Raw genomic sequence first — 19,085 nt, 5'->3', positions numbered from 1 at the left:
GGAGGCATCATGGAACAAGAATGGATCTTGACCAAAAAGATAAGAAAACACAGTTTAGGCAAGCTAAGGCAGCTGGAGTTTGTGGGACAGAGCACCAAAGAAGGCAATGGCATCCCACTCCAGTATTCTTGCCTGGAAAATCCCATGGATGGAGGAGCCTGGCAGGCTGCAGCCCATGGGGTTGTGACGAGTCGGACACGACTGAGCCACTTCACTTTCAGTTTTCACTTTCATGCACTGCAGAAGGAAATGGCAACCCACTCCAGTGTTCTTGCCTGAAGAATCCCAGGGACAGCAGAGCCTGGTGGGCTGCCGTCTATGGGGTCGCACAGAGTCGGACACGACTGAAGTGACTTAGTAGCAGCAGCAGCAGCACCAAAGAAGAAGCAAAACAGAAAAAGATGGAACACAGAAACCTAGAGTCTTTGGCTGAACATAAAGCTCCTCACATAAAATATGACATTCCATAGGACCAAGCAAAGAGTAACTACCAACATTTTCACAAGGCTAGAGTCAATTAGGGTTTCAACTAGCCAGAGTAAAACCTTTTTTAAATGAGACACCAGGAGGGCCATGCCACAGAAGTGAGGCTAATGATCTTGAGCATAGGCTACCCTGAACTTCCCCCTAACAGAGCTAAAAGCATATAAGCCTATTAAGATCAGTCTTATCATCAAGTAAAGTAACTGCCTGTCAGATCAAATTTCAATACTTTTTAAATAAAGAGAACAAAATCCAGACCCTCAACAACAATGTCCACCATACAATATTACTAGACACATGAAAATAAAATCATGACACACTACAGAGAATTCTGTCTACTGAGAGAACCCTGAACAAATTATTCAATCTCCTCTAATCACCTGACAAATTTCCTCTCATTAAAATCAGAAATTAAGGAGACAAGTAGAAGCAGCTTTCCATCATAACGAAAAGGAAATGTGGTAGATAGATTCTACTAAAGAAAGAGGGAGGTATTGATGTTTGACAGAAAACAATACAATTCTGTAAAGCAATTATTCTTCAACTAAAAAATTAATTAATTTTTTTAAAAAAAGAGGGAGGAGTGGGGAGGAGAAATAGAAAGGTCACAAAACAAATCTTCCCACTTATTACTATATGTTATAATACCTGATGACAAATCACAGATACAGTATACATGGTATAGGCTACTAATATGTAATAATACAACATTTTCAGTCTACTATAAAAATTACAAAAATAAATCTCCTGCAACTAAAAGCCAAGATTCAATTAGTCTCAAATAAATGATAATTACATTAGATGGGTTTCATTACTATTCACTACTGTCATATACAAAGAAACAATTATTATTTATTCAAATTTTAGATACCTGGTAACCTACATAGGACACAGCCTTCAAATCAGAGGAAGCAAAAAAGAAAATACATGATTAAAAAATAATTCATTAACTAATGCTTATTTACTCATTCAAAAAGAAACTGCTTAGTCTCTCTGTTAACAATCATGAGACAATTCTGACAAGCTTGGTTATTCTTATTTCCAAGTTTAAAGAAAGCTAAAAACAGCCAAAATGAACGGAAGGCTGAGCTACCAGAGGAAAGTACCATCACAGCACAAGTGATTAATGAAAGTCAACAAAAATTAAAAAAAGAAGAAAAGCATAAGAAGCCAGAGAAATTAGAAAAGAACAATGAAAAGAAGCCATGTTATAAAAACATTAAAAAGCAGAGGAGCCCAAATCATTTAACGTAAGTGAAAACAGACCTATTTCAGCAGTGATGCCAGAAAAAGTATTACCACATAACCTCCATCAAGCAAAGATGACCCTAAATCAAAAAGAACAGATTAAATATTTGAGTACAAATATACTTGAATTATAGACAGATAGTTACTTTTAGACACTATTGACATTAGTTGAAATAAAAGATGTTGGTATTCAAAGGAAAAGACAAAGAAGTCACTGAGTATTTGGCTAGTCAATGGCTTACTCCACTTACAACAGAAATAATTTATACTTAGGACAGTTATCTCCCTTCTCCCATCAATCTTTGTGTCAAACTACTGGCCCATTTTGGCTCTTATAGTCCATAGCCTTTTCCCATGAGTTTTCCCTAGCAACTTTTGACTTACACCTAATTGCATTCTAAACCACCCGTTACAAGGTATTTTTTGCAAATTATCCAAATCCTCTATGTAAAGTCAAGTTGCAGCTGTTGTTTTATTTCCCCAGTAGCTGGAAGCTATCCTTTACAGATACACTAACAAAATGTTCTTCAAAACAATGAACATGAAAGCATTTCATTTAATAAACAGGTTACTTACCTATAAAGCTGATTCTCTGACAAGTAAAACCAAATAATTATGACTATAATTATGGAGCTTAAATTTAGGCTAATAAATTCTGAAAACTGAGTATCCAAGATCTGTTCCATAAGCATTCTCAACCTAGAAACCCCCAAAGTCCATGGGATAAATCCTTATTAGATGAGGAAACCAAGTGTAGTTCAGGCTATCAATTAGAAGACTGAAGTTCTAACCTCATTTCTGCCTAGAATTCATCATACTTAAAGTAAATAACCTAAAAACTTTAACTATGAGTTAGGAAATAGAGACTGTATACTGCCACCTATGCTGTCTACTTCCAAGTTGTTGTGGCTGTCAAATGAGAAACTAGATGGAATTACTTTACAAAATATGAAACACAGTACAAATGTAAAATTATTTTATGCAGGGCAGGATGACAACTCTACTGCTTTCTAAGCAAAATCCATCCCTATTCTTGGGAGTTTTCTGGCCCAAGAGAAATTACTTTGACAAACAATAAGAGTAATGTCAAAGAAAGTAGTGAATCTAGAAGAACTCATGAGGATTTTCCTATGTAGCTTCTGAAACTGATGAAATATCAATTGATTCTTCATAAGCACTATGCAACAGAAGGACATATCATAATTATTTAGTACATTAATGTTTTTAGAGAATCAAGCTTGAAACTGTAATTCTTGTAATATAATTTAAAAATAAGATTCTTACCTAAAGACTACATGAGCAATACTTAGAAGAGCAAAAACTGTTTTACTCTTATACTTTAATTCTCTAGAAACTTAAAAATCAGTATAAACATTAGCAATATTATCAGTAAGCTAAATCTTTTCTAAGACCTCAAAAATCTAGAAACCCTAAATGTGATTTTTTTACTTTCTATCTGTTCATAAAAGCATACATGAAGCTAACCAAGGCCCTTCAAATACAATTCTACTTAAATATTCTTGTATTGATACAATGAGAATTGAGAGGCAACTGACCAAATCACATTTTCATTTGAAAATTTATTTTCCAGTGAACTGGAAGGAAAGCTCTGAACATTAAAGCCCAGGACCATCTGAAACTATCACAACATTGTTATACTCCAATATAAAATAAAAAGCTTAAAAAATAAAATAAAGGCCAGGACCTAAAATCTTATATATCTACTCTCCATAGAACCAGAATTTCAAAATTTAGAGGTCAGTTTCACTGCTTCTTATTCAAAATCAGCAAAAGATCAATTCCCCAAAAGGGCAATCCACAGGTAAGCACATGATCTCAGTCTGGCTATTGAGGCCACAAGGGGGATCATTAGGTATTATCTGCCACTTTAACAGACTCTATCAACCTTGAAGATGAGAGTGTCTTGAGATAAAGTATGTTTCTTTTTGATCTTCTACCCCTTAATCTTTAAGGCATATTCTAGTAAAATAATCCACAGCTGGAATCATGCCAGAGAAGAAAATACTCTTTAGTCCTTTGCTCACAGTGGAGTTCTCCATTTGAAAAAATAAATATATAAAAGCACCCATGGGCTTATGTGCTGGAGAAGAGGCATGGCATCTAGAGAGGAAACAGGGCAAGCACCCAAAACATCTGTATTTATGGCCTAATTGCCATGAAGAGGGTCTAAGTCTAGGACTTAGACATACAATACCTTTTCAAACATTTACAAGTGACTAATGACCCTATATGTGATATCCTTGCAAACAAGATAAATTATAGGACGAATGCTAGAAGGTTGTTAATTAATTGTTAATTCAGAAAACTGCAACTTGCATAAATAAGAGTTATGGCCTCCTGGCTCCAAACAAAGAACTACATTACACTCAGTGTCTTCTATTCATAATATATTTTCTAAACTGGCTTTCAGGAAGTACTCACTCCCTACCAGTGGAGTCTGCATGTGCAGGAGGACAGTAATCCATCTATCCCAAGCGTGTTTTTTTTTCTTTCCCCAAAGTACCTTTTAACAACATTTTCCAACAGCCAAAAATTTACTTGAGAATTGAAAGCATTAGACAGGTATCATGATGCTATTTTTAACAATGACAATTTGGGTTAGGAGTCAAAACCAAAATATTTAATCTAACCATCTCTTGATTCTAGATAAAAAAGCATAGGAATAGGGATTTTAATGAAAGAGATTACATATGATATGATCAAGTATCGCCTCCCAATTTTCCTTAGATTATCTTTAACCAAGATGCTAATCTAAATGCTCCCTCTCCATCTCACCTCTCCTGATTTGCTTCCTTTGGGGGAAAAAAGTTAAAACTAAAGTGTCAAGAGGTGCTATTTTTCAAAAGATCTCGGAAGAGGCAAAAAAGCTAGAAGGAATGATTTCTTTTGCCCGTTAAAACTAAAGTGTCAAGAGGTGCTATTTTTCAAAAGATCTCGGAAGAGGCAAAAAAGCTAGAAGGAATGATTTCTTTTGCCCAAAATCATCCAACAAGGTACTAATTTAACTTGAGAACACTGTCCTAATAAAGCAACTATCCTCCAAATTCCAAAGGACTCTGTATATCCTAAGCAACCCATGAAACTGTATTGCTCTCATTTTCACAGGTTTAAAAATATGTACCTCACTCTTCAAATATTATGGCCACTGTCTTTAGATAATTGTTTTTATAGGAACATCATTCTTCAGAATCACTAGAAGAACATGTACCAAAAAAGTAACAATGTTTCAATGGTAAAATACTTTCCATCTTAATAACCAGCTAAACCTTAATAAGAATAACTTTTTTAGCAAAGAAACAGTAAAAAGCAGAAAATAGAATCAATAGGTATCATTTTGTAAATATGCATATTTCCTAAGTTCTTGTCTTGGTATTTCCACAAGACATATACTGTTTCCTAGTGCCTTCAGAAAAACAACTCTACTTTTGAAAACTGATATATGCGTACTAATGGTAAGAACTCAACTCATCTCAAATTGAAAAAAACTTCACTTAATGAATTGCTTTTTTCACCTCACAATGGACTTCAAACATTTCAAATACATGAAAATGTTAATAGTTCCACAAAATAAGTAAAATGCTCAGACAAAATGATCTATTAAACACAATATTAAAATGCTATTTATATAGAAAACAGAAGGAAATTTTCAGAAAAGAGATCTATGCTAAAAGACTACCATGTTATCAAATGCAAATCTAAACTACTTATAAGGCATGGTAAAAGATTATTATATTCTACAAGCAGGATTTGGTACTTTCATCCGATACATAGCAGACTCTGACAACTGTCAGAACAAAAATATTAAAAAGGTTCCTCAAATAAGTACTTTCACACAGTCTAGATAATCTGGTTGTGATAATAATTCAAAAGCCTATTCTGTAGAAGTAAAACTGATCAACTCATATATGTCTGTCTTTTACTACTGCTGCTCATATTTATGATAAGCACTTTTGTTAACAGTTCCTTTCCTGATTTAGACAAAGTTAGCTCCAATTCTTTTGTGTTACTGCCCAGAATACTATATAGATAGTCTCCCTATATTTTAGAATCAGGAAAAACCTTTCTCAAACACTTTATGTAAACTATAGAGTAGACTGACTCTTGCTAATAAGCCAATTACAACATACAATTAGCTGTCACAGTACTAACAGTAATAATTCTCTACATCACAAAAGTCAATGATGATGCATAAAGCACATTTTTTAAATCAGAAGTTTTAACTGGAAATTATAAGTAACTAAGATAAATGCAGATTTTTAGCCTGCCAGATTTCCCTTATTTGGATGATGTTTATGTACTCATTAATTATTCTACATTATATGGAAGGCATATACAATTCATAATGCTCTATACTATAAATCAAAGTGTACTGGGATAACTAAAGAGGTTTCCATTTTATAAATTAACTCCAATGATATAAAACTTATTAAGAAGTAAAACACTATCAACCATGTTTTCACATGTCTAACTGAGATGTGTGAAATCTCAAAACTAGAAAATCACATCGCCATTGAGAAGACTAATAAAGCTGGATTTTAGTCTCTCTTTTTTTTGAAGATTTTTTAAGAGTTGAGAATATCATTGTGTGAAACCCAAAATTTCAGTTAAAAGCATTAATTTTAGCGATAATAAAAATGCTACATTTATGAATAGATACTGAAAACTTAGGGAATAATAAACAAAGCAGAATTCATGGTTACCATATTTACACATACTCTTTGTTGTGTTTCAGTGCCACATGATCTGATTCAAAGTAATAAACATCAGGATCATCATCTTCCTCTTCTGTAATGTGCGGATTGGCACTCTCTTTGGCAGATGGCAAATGTCCAATATTGAGTCTTGCCTCTGAGGATGGCTTACTTAGTCCTTCACTCCCATAATTTTCAGAGTCACAACATATGCCTTTTTCACTGCGAGAAACTTCACCAGGATTTGTAAGAGACTCATTTATATTATCACTAACAGTTGCATTTGTTTCACTGGGATTGAGATTATTCTCCTCAAATTGTCCATTTTCTCTGCAAGGAGAATTGTTTTTAGTGGGACTACCTCTGGTAGGGGCTGCCCTCCGTGGTGAAGTTCTCAGAGTATACCGATGTTCTTGAGGTTCTGATAAAGACATCATTTGAGTCGAAACACAGTCTAGAACAGAAGATGGTTCTGGTTCTCCGGAGACTGGCATACTCTCAAGACTTGTGTCCAGGGCATTATTGGTGCTCTCATTACACTGCTCCTTTGAGGCACTGCTATCTCCCACCACATCTACTTCCTCCTCAGAATCCCTTAAAGATGAATGAATTTCAGAAAAGGGGCCTGTAGCTGGCTCAGTAGTCAGCTGATTAACATGTTCCACAGGCAGGCAGGCAGTTACTACTTTGTGGTCCTCCAACTTGACCTGCACTTCTGAATCTGTGCAAGGCACGTTATGGTTTATATAACCGTCTTCCTTCCTACTATCAAGGAACATTGAAGCGTGGGTATCCGAATCCCCATTTTCAGCTACTGATTTCTCCTGCAACACATAGGAACCAGTGCTATTTTGTTTAGTGTTCCCATCAGGCTGACAGTCGTCACAGTTTATAACAGCTGAATCACTGTCATCAACACCATTGACAGCCAAATAGCCTGTGATTTCTTCAACTACTGTGGAATCAAGTGGCCCTTCCTCACTTACATTCACCTTTTTAATTTCCCTTTTCTCACAATCATCCAGTATAAGACATCGACAAGCTCGTTTAGTCCCTTGAAAATCTGCATCATTGTCCACTACTGTACTCCTCTGTTCTACTGACTCCTTGTCTGATTTTATAGGTGAATCTTCTTCTGAACTGTTTGGTGCTTCAGATCTAAGACAACGCTTAATTCTTTTTAAAACTGGTGAAACAGGTTCTGTTTGCCTTCTCTCACAATTTTCTACAGCCTGCCTTTCTACGTTATCTTTTTCTGAAGAAGGAAGTCCTCTTTTCCTAGGGCTTACCCATGACTCTCGAGTACTCTGCTGTTTTATATCAGTAGTTCTTCCATTATTATTTCCTTTCTGAATTTGCACAGGCTCTGGTCTCTTCTTTGGTGATCTTGATCGTACTTGAGAATGAGAAGAGATTTCTTCAGGATGAGCAATGCTACGATTCCTTAAAGTTCTACCACAAAAAGATTCATCCAAGCCGTTTAACCCCACTGTTGATCTTGTAACACGAGTAGATCGGGAAGCAGCCATACTATGGCAAGTCCCTACAATACGGTCATCATGATCCACTCATTGGGAAACCTTCAAAAACGTAAACAAAATAATGAGAAAAAGGTAATAGTTAATATCCTAAAACAAAAGTATAAAACTATAACTTTTTAATCCAGGTATAGCCAATATTAATAAATAATGTGATATAATTTATTTTATTAACATTTCCAAAAGTGTTAATAATAGCTAACAATTATAAGGCACTTAATATGTTTCCAGGATCTCTATGCTTTAAATACATTAACTCACTAAAGTCTAACAGCAATTAGAATAAGTACTTATTGGGACTTCCCTGTTGGTCCAGTGGCTAAGACTCTGCACTCCCAAAGCAGGGGGCGCAGGTTTGATCCCTGGTCAGGGAACTAGATCCCACATGCAGCTAAGACCCGGTGGAGCCAAAGAAAGAAAGAAAGAAAGAAAAAGTACTTGTTATCACTCCTACTTCGTATATGAGGAGACTGAAGCACATACAGTTTAAGTAATATGTCCAAAACCACGCAGCTAGTAAACTGCAGACAGGGCTCTAGATTCCATGCTCTTAACCTTTCTCGCTGTGTATCTGTTTCTCAGATATTCAGGAGCAAAAGGCCCAGAAAGATCTCTCTCAAAGACAGGACTTCATCTTGGTTATTAAAACAATAATCTCAAATTTATATACCAGCTGTCACATAAACTATCCCAATCACTTCTCATGTTTTCTCAAAACATTTCTGGGAGGCAAAAAGACAGGCTCTGCTCTTTCTAATTCACTCTTACTAAAATGAGTTTCAGGTCAAATCTTTTGATAACAAACTACATGGTATCTAAAAAATTTGGATTGCAGTAGAATTTTCTGTAACTAAGCAGATGGACAGAAATCATAACCCTAGCTTGTACTGAATACTTGCTAAGAGCAATACAGAGCAAAGTCAAGTCTCTAGAAGTAGAACTACAAATTAGCAAGTGAAAGGAAGTATTCTAAAGAGGATAGAAGAAAAAGGGAAAGAAGCACACCCGCCAAACATACACTACATTTAAGAAATCAAGAATACACATATAACCCCATTTTTTCCTTCTTTGAACTCCTGAGTATATGTGTATGTCACAGTATTAACGCATGTTGAGGATATAAGCAGGTTCATGTGGATGTTCTGCTGTTTCTATTGCTATAATACAAATGTGCAGGAAATAGAAAACTGCCCAGATTTATCCATCTGGATAAACTGAGTGATTTAGTGATTATTTTCCAAGGTTCTCCCAACAAGCAGAATAAAGGAGCTATTAAGAATCCAAGTCTCCATTTTTCTGCACCTCTTCTTTTTAGCCTTCAAAACATACTTTGTCACTTCACTGCCTAACACTGAATGGAGTGCAGGATGGACAGAGAAAGAAGCCAGTAATGGCTGTAGGACATGGCTGCCCAGGACCCTCTTCCCTCCTCCCTTTTGCCGGCCTTCCCACAGGCTCACTCTCCTTTAACTATCCAAATGCCATTCTACCCTCTCTCCCCACAAATCAAATACAGTTTCTCCTTTGCCTCAACTTAGAAGTATAACAGTTGGAAAGATTATTAGGAACTACAGAAGATAAGCAACATGCTACCACAGACAAAAAAAGAAACTGTCTTCTTGTTCCTGCCTGCTGAAAAACTGAATTAAGTGAAGAAGTATCGTGTAAAATACATAAGTTGGTTGAATTTAGTTTTGTTTCAGAGTATGGTATACTTCTAAATTTTTAGTTAACAATTTTTTTAATCTTACAAGACTCAAAAAATTGGACCTGGGATTAAAGTATGAAAATTTGTTCTAGAGAATTCCATAGCAATCATGTGAACAATAAACATGGAACATCGATCAGAACTTAAATTTGTTTTTTAAAGTAAATTTTTACTGTTTGGGGACCTCATGTATGACATGAAGTCATAGTCAGACCTCATGTATAATTCTCTTTAGTTAAAATCTTGTTATCAAAATTACAGTCTCTCTTTATTCATAGGTAATAAACACTGAATGATCCATAAATATCTGCTTTTAATTACAAATAATTTAAGTTAAACTTCAAATGATGTTTCAAACTAAAAAATATTAAAATCAATGCATTTGGTCCAGGTACCCAAATCTGGAGCTTTCAAATTTGAAGATTATAGGTTTTTAAATGTTAAATACCTGTGTAAATATAACAAAGAAAACATAATACTTTAATTTCATAAACTTTATTTATAAAATCTAATGCAAGTATCTTTAATGCAAATTTGATTCATGATTTATGGTTCAAAAATAATATTGGCAATAGTAATATTTTATAAACACACACAAAAAAACCTGTTCATCTTTATTTTTTAAAATATGGATGCCAATCAAGGGCATATAAAACTTCAAATGATTCCATAACAGGCATTCCTAGCCCTTTTCTTTCCACATCAATCCAAATTGAAAGCAAAATTTCTGCCTTATCATTATCAATGAAATAATTCCATTATTAGTAGTAACCAAAACTACTAACAAATATATATTTATCATTATAAAAGACCAACTATGATGATAAGGAAGGCCTATTTTATTTCTTCACCATTCCAGGAATCAAAACACAAACATGAAATATTAAAACTGTTTTCATTTCTTTTGTTCACTCAAAATCTTTTCATTCCATTCACAACTACAATGAAGTCCAAGTTTTAGAGTTCTCAAACCTTATGCTATTGGGCCACATTTAAAGCAAAACTGCTTTGTGACATAAACCCTTGGGCTACTTCAAATTCTTGCAACTCAGAGTGTTGACCTAAACACCTGAAATTAACACAACACTGTAAATGAACTATAATCTAATAAAATGTTTTTTTAAATATAGAATATTTTATACAGAAATTTGGTGATTCATATTTACTGTCCTTAAAGTAAAGTATAAAAGTCTTAAAAAACAAAAAACAGAGTGGCCTGAGAACTAGCTCCATGGGCATCTACTGGAAGCTTGTTAGAAATGGAGAATATCAGGCCCTGCCCTAGACCTTCTGATTAATCAGATTCCCAGGTGATTAAATGTCTGTTAGGTTAAGATGCACTGCCTTAGACTACTGTATCAGACTGTAGTCTATTAAAATATACCAAGTTTCAAACTAAATTAGGCTATTTATCCTTTAGTTCTTTATTTGATCCTAATAAAAAACTTAAATAAAACCATGATCACTTTGGCTACGGAAGCACTAAATAGAGGATTATAAAATAGAGGATTATTATTCTTGCCTGAAATTAACATATTGCATATACTTAAGATATTAAGTTGATTAAAATTCTGAAGATTAGAGTTAAACGAAATTTTAACATTCTTCCCTCTAACTATTTTTCTTCTGTGTTAACCTTTTTCTTCATTATCTTTTCTATTTTTGAATAAGAATTTATAAAGACACGTATTTTCTATAGTTACCTGATAAACTTGAGTGCAAAATTCAATTACTACATAGAGACTAACAATGCTCTGATTATCTCAACCAAGTCTCAATATTGTTTTCCTATGCGTTGCAAAGTATTACAGACTAAACCAGTTGGCTTCCTCATTGTAGCTGCATAACCCAAGAGTTACTAAAGAAATTCAGTGAAGAGGTGTGGAGTACAAAATATTTCTGCCAAAAATTAAGCTGCTAAAGGAAAAGAAACTCATTTACAAAGTATCTCAGAAAATACCCGTTAGTTAACCAAATAGTTGACATGGTGAAAACATTAGCCAGTACCCAAGTGGAACTGGAAATTTAATCACTCTAGTTTTAGAATTAATGGAAACTGTTAGTTAAGAGTCATAAAGACAAAATCCAATCTAGCAACTAGAATGAAGTTTTTCCTATGTTATCCACAAACTGACAAATATGGCATTTTCTACAATAGAGGGAAGAGAATATAATCGATCACTAGAATTCCTCTCTTCCCCATCCTCGTAAGTTTTCATCCTATTGCAGGACTATCTGAGGAGGACAGTCAATTAAATTTTAGCCTGTCCATTCACATTAAATCCCAAATCCTACCTACAATTTCACATATCTCACCCATTTATTTACTGTTGAACTACCCTCTCCCAAATTTGAATCTACTTACAGACTATAATTATAGGATTCTCAAATCTAATTATGGGATTCTGGAACACTCTGAAACAGTATCAGCTTTGTTTCAGATAATAAATTTCCAGCCCCTGTGATCACATCTGTGTAACTGCTTCAATAAGAACTGAAAGGAAACTAAAATGCTCCACCTAATGAAACACTACTCCAGGTATCATCTTTACTTAAGAGAAAGAAATCTCAAAAGCACTACCTATAAGCTTTTGTTCCACTATAATTACTGAAGTAGAACAGTTTATTTTGGGAATTGAGGGACTGGCAATCCTTCATTAACATCAATATTCTAGCTGATAGTTATTTAGTTTTATTAACTGAACAATTTTTAGGAAAGTGGTCATGATATCATGTAGACAAACCAAACTGAAAGGCTAAAAGAGCAAGAGGAATGGGAAGTGTCACCAAAGATTCTTTTTCTATTTGTCTAGAACAGGAACAGGAACTGTTTAATAATGGTGTAGGAACTATCCTTGTCATACAATTCTCTTAAGACAAATTTCTTCAGCCAAACAATTACCACCATTATCTACAATGTCAAAAGTATCTATAAGGTTGAAAGAAGGAGAGTGAGACCTGGGGATGCACCTATGCAATTCAACTTAAGGTTCTTAGTATTGGTCTCTTTGAAGCCTGGGAACTCTATTACATACTATGTTGACCTCTTGTTTAAAGAGATCTCTTCTTTCTTCCCCTTCCAGAGAAAGAGACAGAGAGAGAGAGAGAGGCAGACAAACACAGATACAGACAGAAGTGAATATATATACACTTAAAAAGACAAGTGGGGAGAAAGAGAAGTCAAGGAATCACATACTGCCAATATCTCAAGTACTGAAAGGTATAATGTTTTAGAGATTGTAATGTATTTTGAGTCATTTCATGTATCCCTTGTTGGGAAAATATTTCATTCCTACCCAATTCCCTATAGCTCCACATTCCTATGAACAGCTACCCAGACTACACAGTTTTCCACGCGCCAAAGGAAGTATATAAAAATAACAAGTCTCCTCTCCTTAAATACAAGCAAACAAACTATAGTTGTCTTCACTACTGCAAAACTAAATAACTTACCTGTACAACCAAAGATCTATCATTGTGGAAATATTATCTCTTTTCCTTATATCCTGAAGGAGTTGAAGCTATGATCTAGAATAGAGCTTAAGCATCAGGGTTTCAGACTCTCAGCTTCAGCCATGGAGAATACTAGAACTTCCTAAATTCCTTTCTTTAAAATAAAATAATAAAAAAAAAAAAAGAATTAAAGAAGCAAATTAACTTATGCTAACAGATTTTAGTAACACTTTGGTAATTCTCATTAACTTTGTAGCCTCAGAGATATCAAGAAACTGGAAAAGGATTTTTAGAAACAAAACAAACCAAAAAGAGTTTGAAATATACTAAATCTTTACAATTCAATATTATTTTGAGTCAAAATGTGACTCAGTTCTTTTCTAGAGTCTAAGGCAATATTGTTCTGAGATGACCCAAAGACTGCCCTTTATAAGAAGATTTCTCATACAGAATTTATAATCTCTTACTCTTATTCTAGAGGCCTTCCCAAGGTTTGGCCTTCAAGTATTTAAAACTGAGGACTGAACAACAAACAAAGAATCAACCAAGTCTTCAATATATACATGATAACTGTGATGAAGTGCTACAGGACTTTACAAAGGGAAATTTTTTATAAAGGGAAATTTCTATTATTTTTGGCATATGGATTTTCAACAAAAACAATAAGGATTTTCTTGTTTTGGTACCCAGTAGACCAGATATTTTAATTAGCCTAATTACAATGCATTTCTTGGACAGTCTGATTAATTATAATTGTACTTCATAATAATGTATTATGATATCCTTTTCAGAGAAGCTGGCTAAATGGGTTATTATGAGTGCCCATTTGAAAACAAGGAGGAACACCAGGAAAAAGACTGGCAATGTTTATGATGGAAACTGTCACTCTATTATAAACATAAAACTAGATATTCTAAAAGTGACAGTATTTTTGGTAAAGGATTGCAATTTAAAAACACAAAAAAATTTTTAAGTTTTAAAAATAAAAAACTGATGCAATTATCAAAGCTTTGTAAACTATCAATAGATAGCAAAAATAAATAAGAGCACAGTTTCGGTCGGTAAGACTGGAACAAGGCTAATGTCCCTAGATGCAACCTCTCCCAGATATGCCTTGCAAATTCTTGAAAAGCACAAGGTAGGAAGATTGTCTAAATAAAATTATTTAATACTACATTAAAGAATGTTCTAAATTAACATGAGGAGGGTACACGGTGAAAAATGGGCCTATAAAAAAGTAACCCTTGACTTGAAACTTCAGTCTTCTTATAACACATTCCAACTGCCAACTCCTTTGTACTCAACCCTGAAATCCTTTCACAAACATGGTAACCCATTGCATTGTATGGTGTGTGGTGATGGTAGCAATCAACAGAACCAAAGATGATCCACCATTTAGGATGTGTCTCTGAATATTCCCTAGCACGCCCATTTCAGTACTCTTTCAAGGTCCAATCAGTCAGGTTACTATCCTATTTGGATAGGGATTGCTGTAGAAACACCATCCATGATATTTGCCAGGCAAGATCTGCAACTGTTATTTTCACAGAAGAACTGATACTTACAGCTGAGTCCTACCAGTATTAAGATAAACAGGGTCATACAGATGGTTAGGCAGATTAGGCTTCTGAAAAACCTAATACACTGAAAAAGAAATTACTTCAGTCAATTACTTGTACTAACTAAAGCCTGCTTGGCCTTAAGATTACATTTTTTTCTTACCTTTCTTTAAAGTGTTTCGCCTAGTGTTTGATTTCCAAGCGTCTGCATTTATCTGTCATCACTGTTAATGTCCATTTTACATTGAGACTTCAGGTATTAATTATTTATATGGTTGAACTAGCACAACTTGATATCTGTGAAGGAAAACCACAATACAGTCACTATGGGTGGGTTATTTGCAGATTTGTGTATAAAACTGACGGTATTTCTAAACACACAGCACACTGCACTTTTCAATAAATTTCACAAATAATTCCTTTTATTTCACTATAAAATGTTACTTTAACAGACTAAAAGGATTTCCTAATTCTCTTAAAAATGCTTCTCACAGTGCCCACATAAAATAACAGACTAAAAGGATTTCCTAATTCTCTTATAAATGCTTCTCACAGTGCCCACATAAAATATTTCAAAATTTCATTCTACATTAAAATTTGTATCAGTTTTAGAACTTAAGATTCTTTTTCTGACTACCAATATAAATATGCTTCACTTGCCACAAGTCTGTAATTTCTCAGATATTAATAGAAAAGTACTTTTTTGTGTTTTAGGATAATATTAGGGAATAAATCTAGAAAGCTTAAGAATGCAGTAAAAAAGATCATGACTTTCCCCTAAACATGACTTTAAAACATTTGTTTTCTTTTAAGCTAATATTTTTGTATTGGCTAGAGGATCCCTCTGGGACTAATTTGTTCCTGTTATTTTGACTATAAATAGGAAATAAATGTGACAGAATAAGTGAAGAAATAAATCAAGATATGGCTGTGCAAATGTTCCTTACAAGTAAGCTTCTTAAAAATATATCCTTGGTTATAGGTTACAAGTGAGAAACATATCAAAGTGCTTTACAATGATAATGAAAAGCATTATATAAAACTTTAAGTCATTTCTACCCATTTACTAGTGAAAAAATAAGCTTAAAAATGTCATATATGTCACAGAATTTATCAGTGGCATTCTAAAATGATTCAGCATAGTTTACCATTCCAAATTCCTGTATAATAAAAAGTGAGAGAAACAACAATACAGTATACTAATGCATATATATGGAATTTGAAAGATGGTAATAATAACTCTATATGCGAGACAAAATAAGAGACACAGATGTATAGAACAATTTTATGGACTCTGAGGGAGAAGGTGAGGGTGGGACGTTCCGGGAGAATAGCATTGAAGCATGTATATTATCATGTGTGAAGCGGAGCACCATTCCATGTTCAATGCATGAGACAAAGGCTCAGGGCCGGGGCAATGGGATGACCCGGGAGGATGGGATGGGGAGGGAGGTGGGTGAGGGGTCCAGGAGGGGGGACACATGTAGACTCATGGCTGATTCATGTCAATGTATGGCGGGAGCTATTACAATATTGTAGAGTAATTGGCCCCCAACTAAACTAAATAAATTTATTTAAAAAATAAATAAATAAATAAAAATAAATAAAAAGTAAAAATCTACACAGAAAATGCAGATGGCCTGTTTTGTGTATAAAATTTGTTACTGGAGATGTTCACTAAAATATAATAGAAAATTGTAAAATAAAATACACAATGTCAATTATATCTCAACTTTTTTAATTGGAGAAACAGAATAATAGATAGTGATTAAGAAATACTAATATCTATCCTCAAACACTTCATTTCTATTCCATTTGTTTTCTTTTTTGTTTTGTTTTTTTTAACTGCACAGCATGGCTTGTGGGATCCTAGTTCCCCAACCAGGGATCAACCAAAGGTCCTCTGCAGTGAAAGCGCAGAGTCCTAACCACTGGACCACCAGGGAATTCCCTTATTTGTTTTCAAATGTTAAAAAACACATTAGGTAATGTCACAAAAAAATTAATACACATCTAAGTATTCCTAAATTTAGAAGTTGATATAAATGCTCTTGTAACAATGAGTTAAACTAGTCAAAACTCTTCTTACATACCCTACACTACACAGCACTCTTCATTTCATTCACTATGCATTTCAAACTTAAGATTCTGCACAAAACTATATGCTTTCAGAGAAGGTAAACTATTAAGAATTGCGACAAGCTACCATAATTTTAAATTTTAAATTATTTAAATATAGTAACTTGATTCAGAAGTTTAAAAAGGTTAGCTATTCCATCCTTTTAAAAGCATACAAAATAGAAAACAAACCATTTAAATCCCATTCCTAAGGCCTTATTTATGCCTTTCCACAGAGCTTTGCTTGTGTTCACATACTAACAAAATTCACTGACTATTCAAGAATTCCAAAACCAAATCCAAAAACCAATCCTGACTGAAAAGAATTACTTTTCCCACTATTTGCAGTCTAACACTAGTACTACTGTGTTAAACAGATTACAGGATATCAGATTCACAGTACATGTGAAATCACTTCAAAAGACTACAAAAAATAACTCATTAAAAAATGTATCAGTTCTATTGACATAGCAAAGTTATATGCCACACACTTACTATAAAAGTAAAACTGTGACATCTAAGCTAAATGCAATCTAAATTATAAAACAATATATACATTTTTTTTTTTTTTTTTTTACTTTTCTAAGACCTTCGGGAAAAAACTCAGAACAAAGGTTGTGACACAGACTCATATTTGGCATCCAATTCTTCAGTTATAATCGAAAATATTAAACACACACACTACACTTTAAATTATTTTAAAAGAAAACAGAGAGAGACAGTCAAAGCTGGTTGTAAAAAGCATGAAGATAATGATCAAAGACATAAATACTTTTCCTAAACAATTAAGTGTATCATCATTACTTGCTACAGAGTTGAACCGAATTTTCACTTGGTACAAAGTATGATCAGGAAGATCACAACATCCTGGCTCCCTAAATTGTTTAGAACCACAGGTTCAATGTGTTGGACGCCTCCTACAGGTTTTAGAGATAAGCATATTTCACAGGCAACAGAAAGGAATTAGCAAGAGCATCAGATTTGGTGGAAGGAGACACAAATATGATTTTCTACCCACCATCAATAGTAACCATTTGATCATGAGAAAACCACACTGCCCTTCTGCATTTCATCTATAAAACAGGAGATATAACACCTGCCCACTACATTTCAGAGTTACTGTGAAGTTCAGTAAGTTTATGCCTGCAGAGTATTGTAGAATGCTGGTTTTTGAACTTTTTTTATACTGCTTTCCAAACTTTAGATTCAGCAGTTCTGGACAGGGCATGCATAAATATTTTTAATTAACTACTTTGGGTCATTCCAGTACAAGGGTTCCCCCAAAGATGAGGCTCACACTTTTAAAAAAATTCCATCACTTTCTTCTGAAGAAACTTTAATGCTTATAAAGCATTACCCTAGGGATTTAATGCAAATTTCTAAACCTCATCCTTAGAACTTCAGATTCAATGAAGTTGGGGCAGGGCACAGAATCCTCATTTTTATCACACTCACTGCAGGTGATTGAGATGTAAACAGCTCATGACTACACTTTTACAAACCCTAAAGTAGACTTTTCTCCTTGTACATTTCTCAAATCTAATTCCAATAAATTTCAAATTTCCCCACCTCTAGTGTCATGAAGGGCATGACCAAATATTAGGCCTTCATCATTTCTTGCTTCAACTAATCCACCTGACTTGTAATTGTTTCCTTTAAGTCTTGCTCCTTACAAATTCATGGTCTACAGAGAAGTCTAAGGTCCACATTTCTGTCTTTCTCTTGTGTAAAACCCTTTCAAGGGACTTCCACTTCTGGCCAAGACCGAGGAACAGAGATGAGAGGTACGTTCCTATTCAAAACAACTGAAAAAATTTGGCCAAACTGTACAAAAATGTTTTTCAGACACTTGAAACCAGACAACACAGAACAGGGATCAACGAAAGAGAAGAAACAAATAAAGCAAAGCCTTTAATAGCCCCAGGTTCCTGACTGGAGTTTCCAGACTGCAGAGCGAGGAGGGTGATCCCAGGCAAACCAATCTCCCAGTGTTAAGACGAAGCATGGAATCTGGGGAGACCCAGGTAGCTAAGGTTTCCAGAACACTTGTACCAGAGAGGAGAGAGCATCAAAGAGAGCAAGTAAGACCTCAGAAGATCTACAAAGATCCTCCTCAAGTCTTGAGCTGAGCACTCATCAGTATATGCAGTATATCCAAGGCCTGGAAAATCACTCCTACTCACAGCCAGGGGTATACTAGGAAATGTGCAACAACTAAGGGCAGTTAGTGGTTTATAGTTCCTGGTTCGCAGGGTTACCAGTGACT

General features: G+C 34.5%; 1 protein-coding gene across 32 annotated transcripts in view; it reads right to left on the bottom strand.

The window, feature by feature from the left end:
• Window positions 1-19,085, bottom strand: part of ZZZ3 (zinc finger ZZ-type containing 3) — a 122,596-nt gene that overhangs the window by 51,470 nt on the left and 52,041 nt on the right. For 20 of the 32 annotated variants that reach the window (XM_081491855.1, XM_081491836.1, XM_081491851.1 and 17 more), the window contains 3 exons: window positions 14,865-14,998; window positions 13,143-13,296; window positions 6,468-8,023 (listed from right to left, as the gene is read on the bottom strand). In XM_081491855.1, coding sequence (XP_081347981.1) covers window positions 6,468-7,972 — 1,505 coding nt within the window. In that variant the 5' untranslated portion in view covers window positions 7,973-8,023; window positions 13,143-13,296; window positions 14,865-14,998. Of the gene's footprint in view, window positions 1-6,467; window positions 8,024-13,142; window positions 13,297-14,707; window positions 14,787-14,864; window positions 14,999-19,085 lie in introns of all 32 variants that reach the window. The other 12 variants (XM_081491846.1, XM_081491841.1, XM_081491858.1 and 9 more) reach the window with 1 other exon arrangement.

Source organism: Giraffa tippelskirchi, chromosome 5 (assembly GCF_054371585.1).
Source record: "Giraffa tippelskirchi isolate mGirTip1 chromosome 5, T2T-mGirTip1v1.2.pri, whole genome shotgun sequence".
Lineage (NCBI taxonomy): Eukaryota > Metazoa > Chordata > Mammalia > Artiodactyla > Giraffidae > Giraffa > Giraffa tippelskirchi.
The sequence above is the reverse complement of the archived record's forward strand: the minus strand, read 5'-3'. Positions and strand labels throughout refer to the sequence as shown.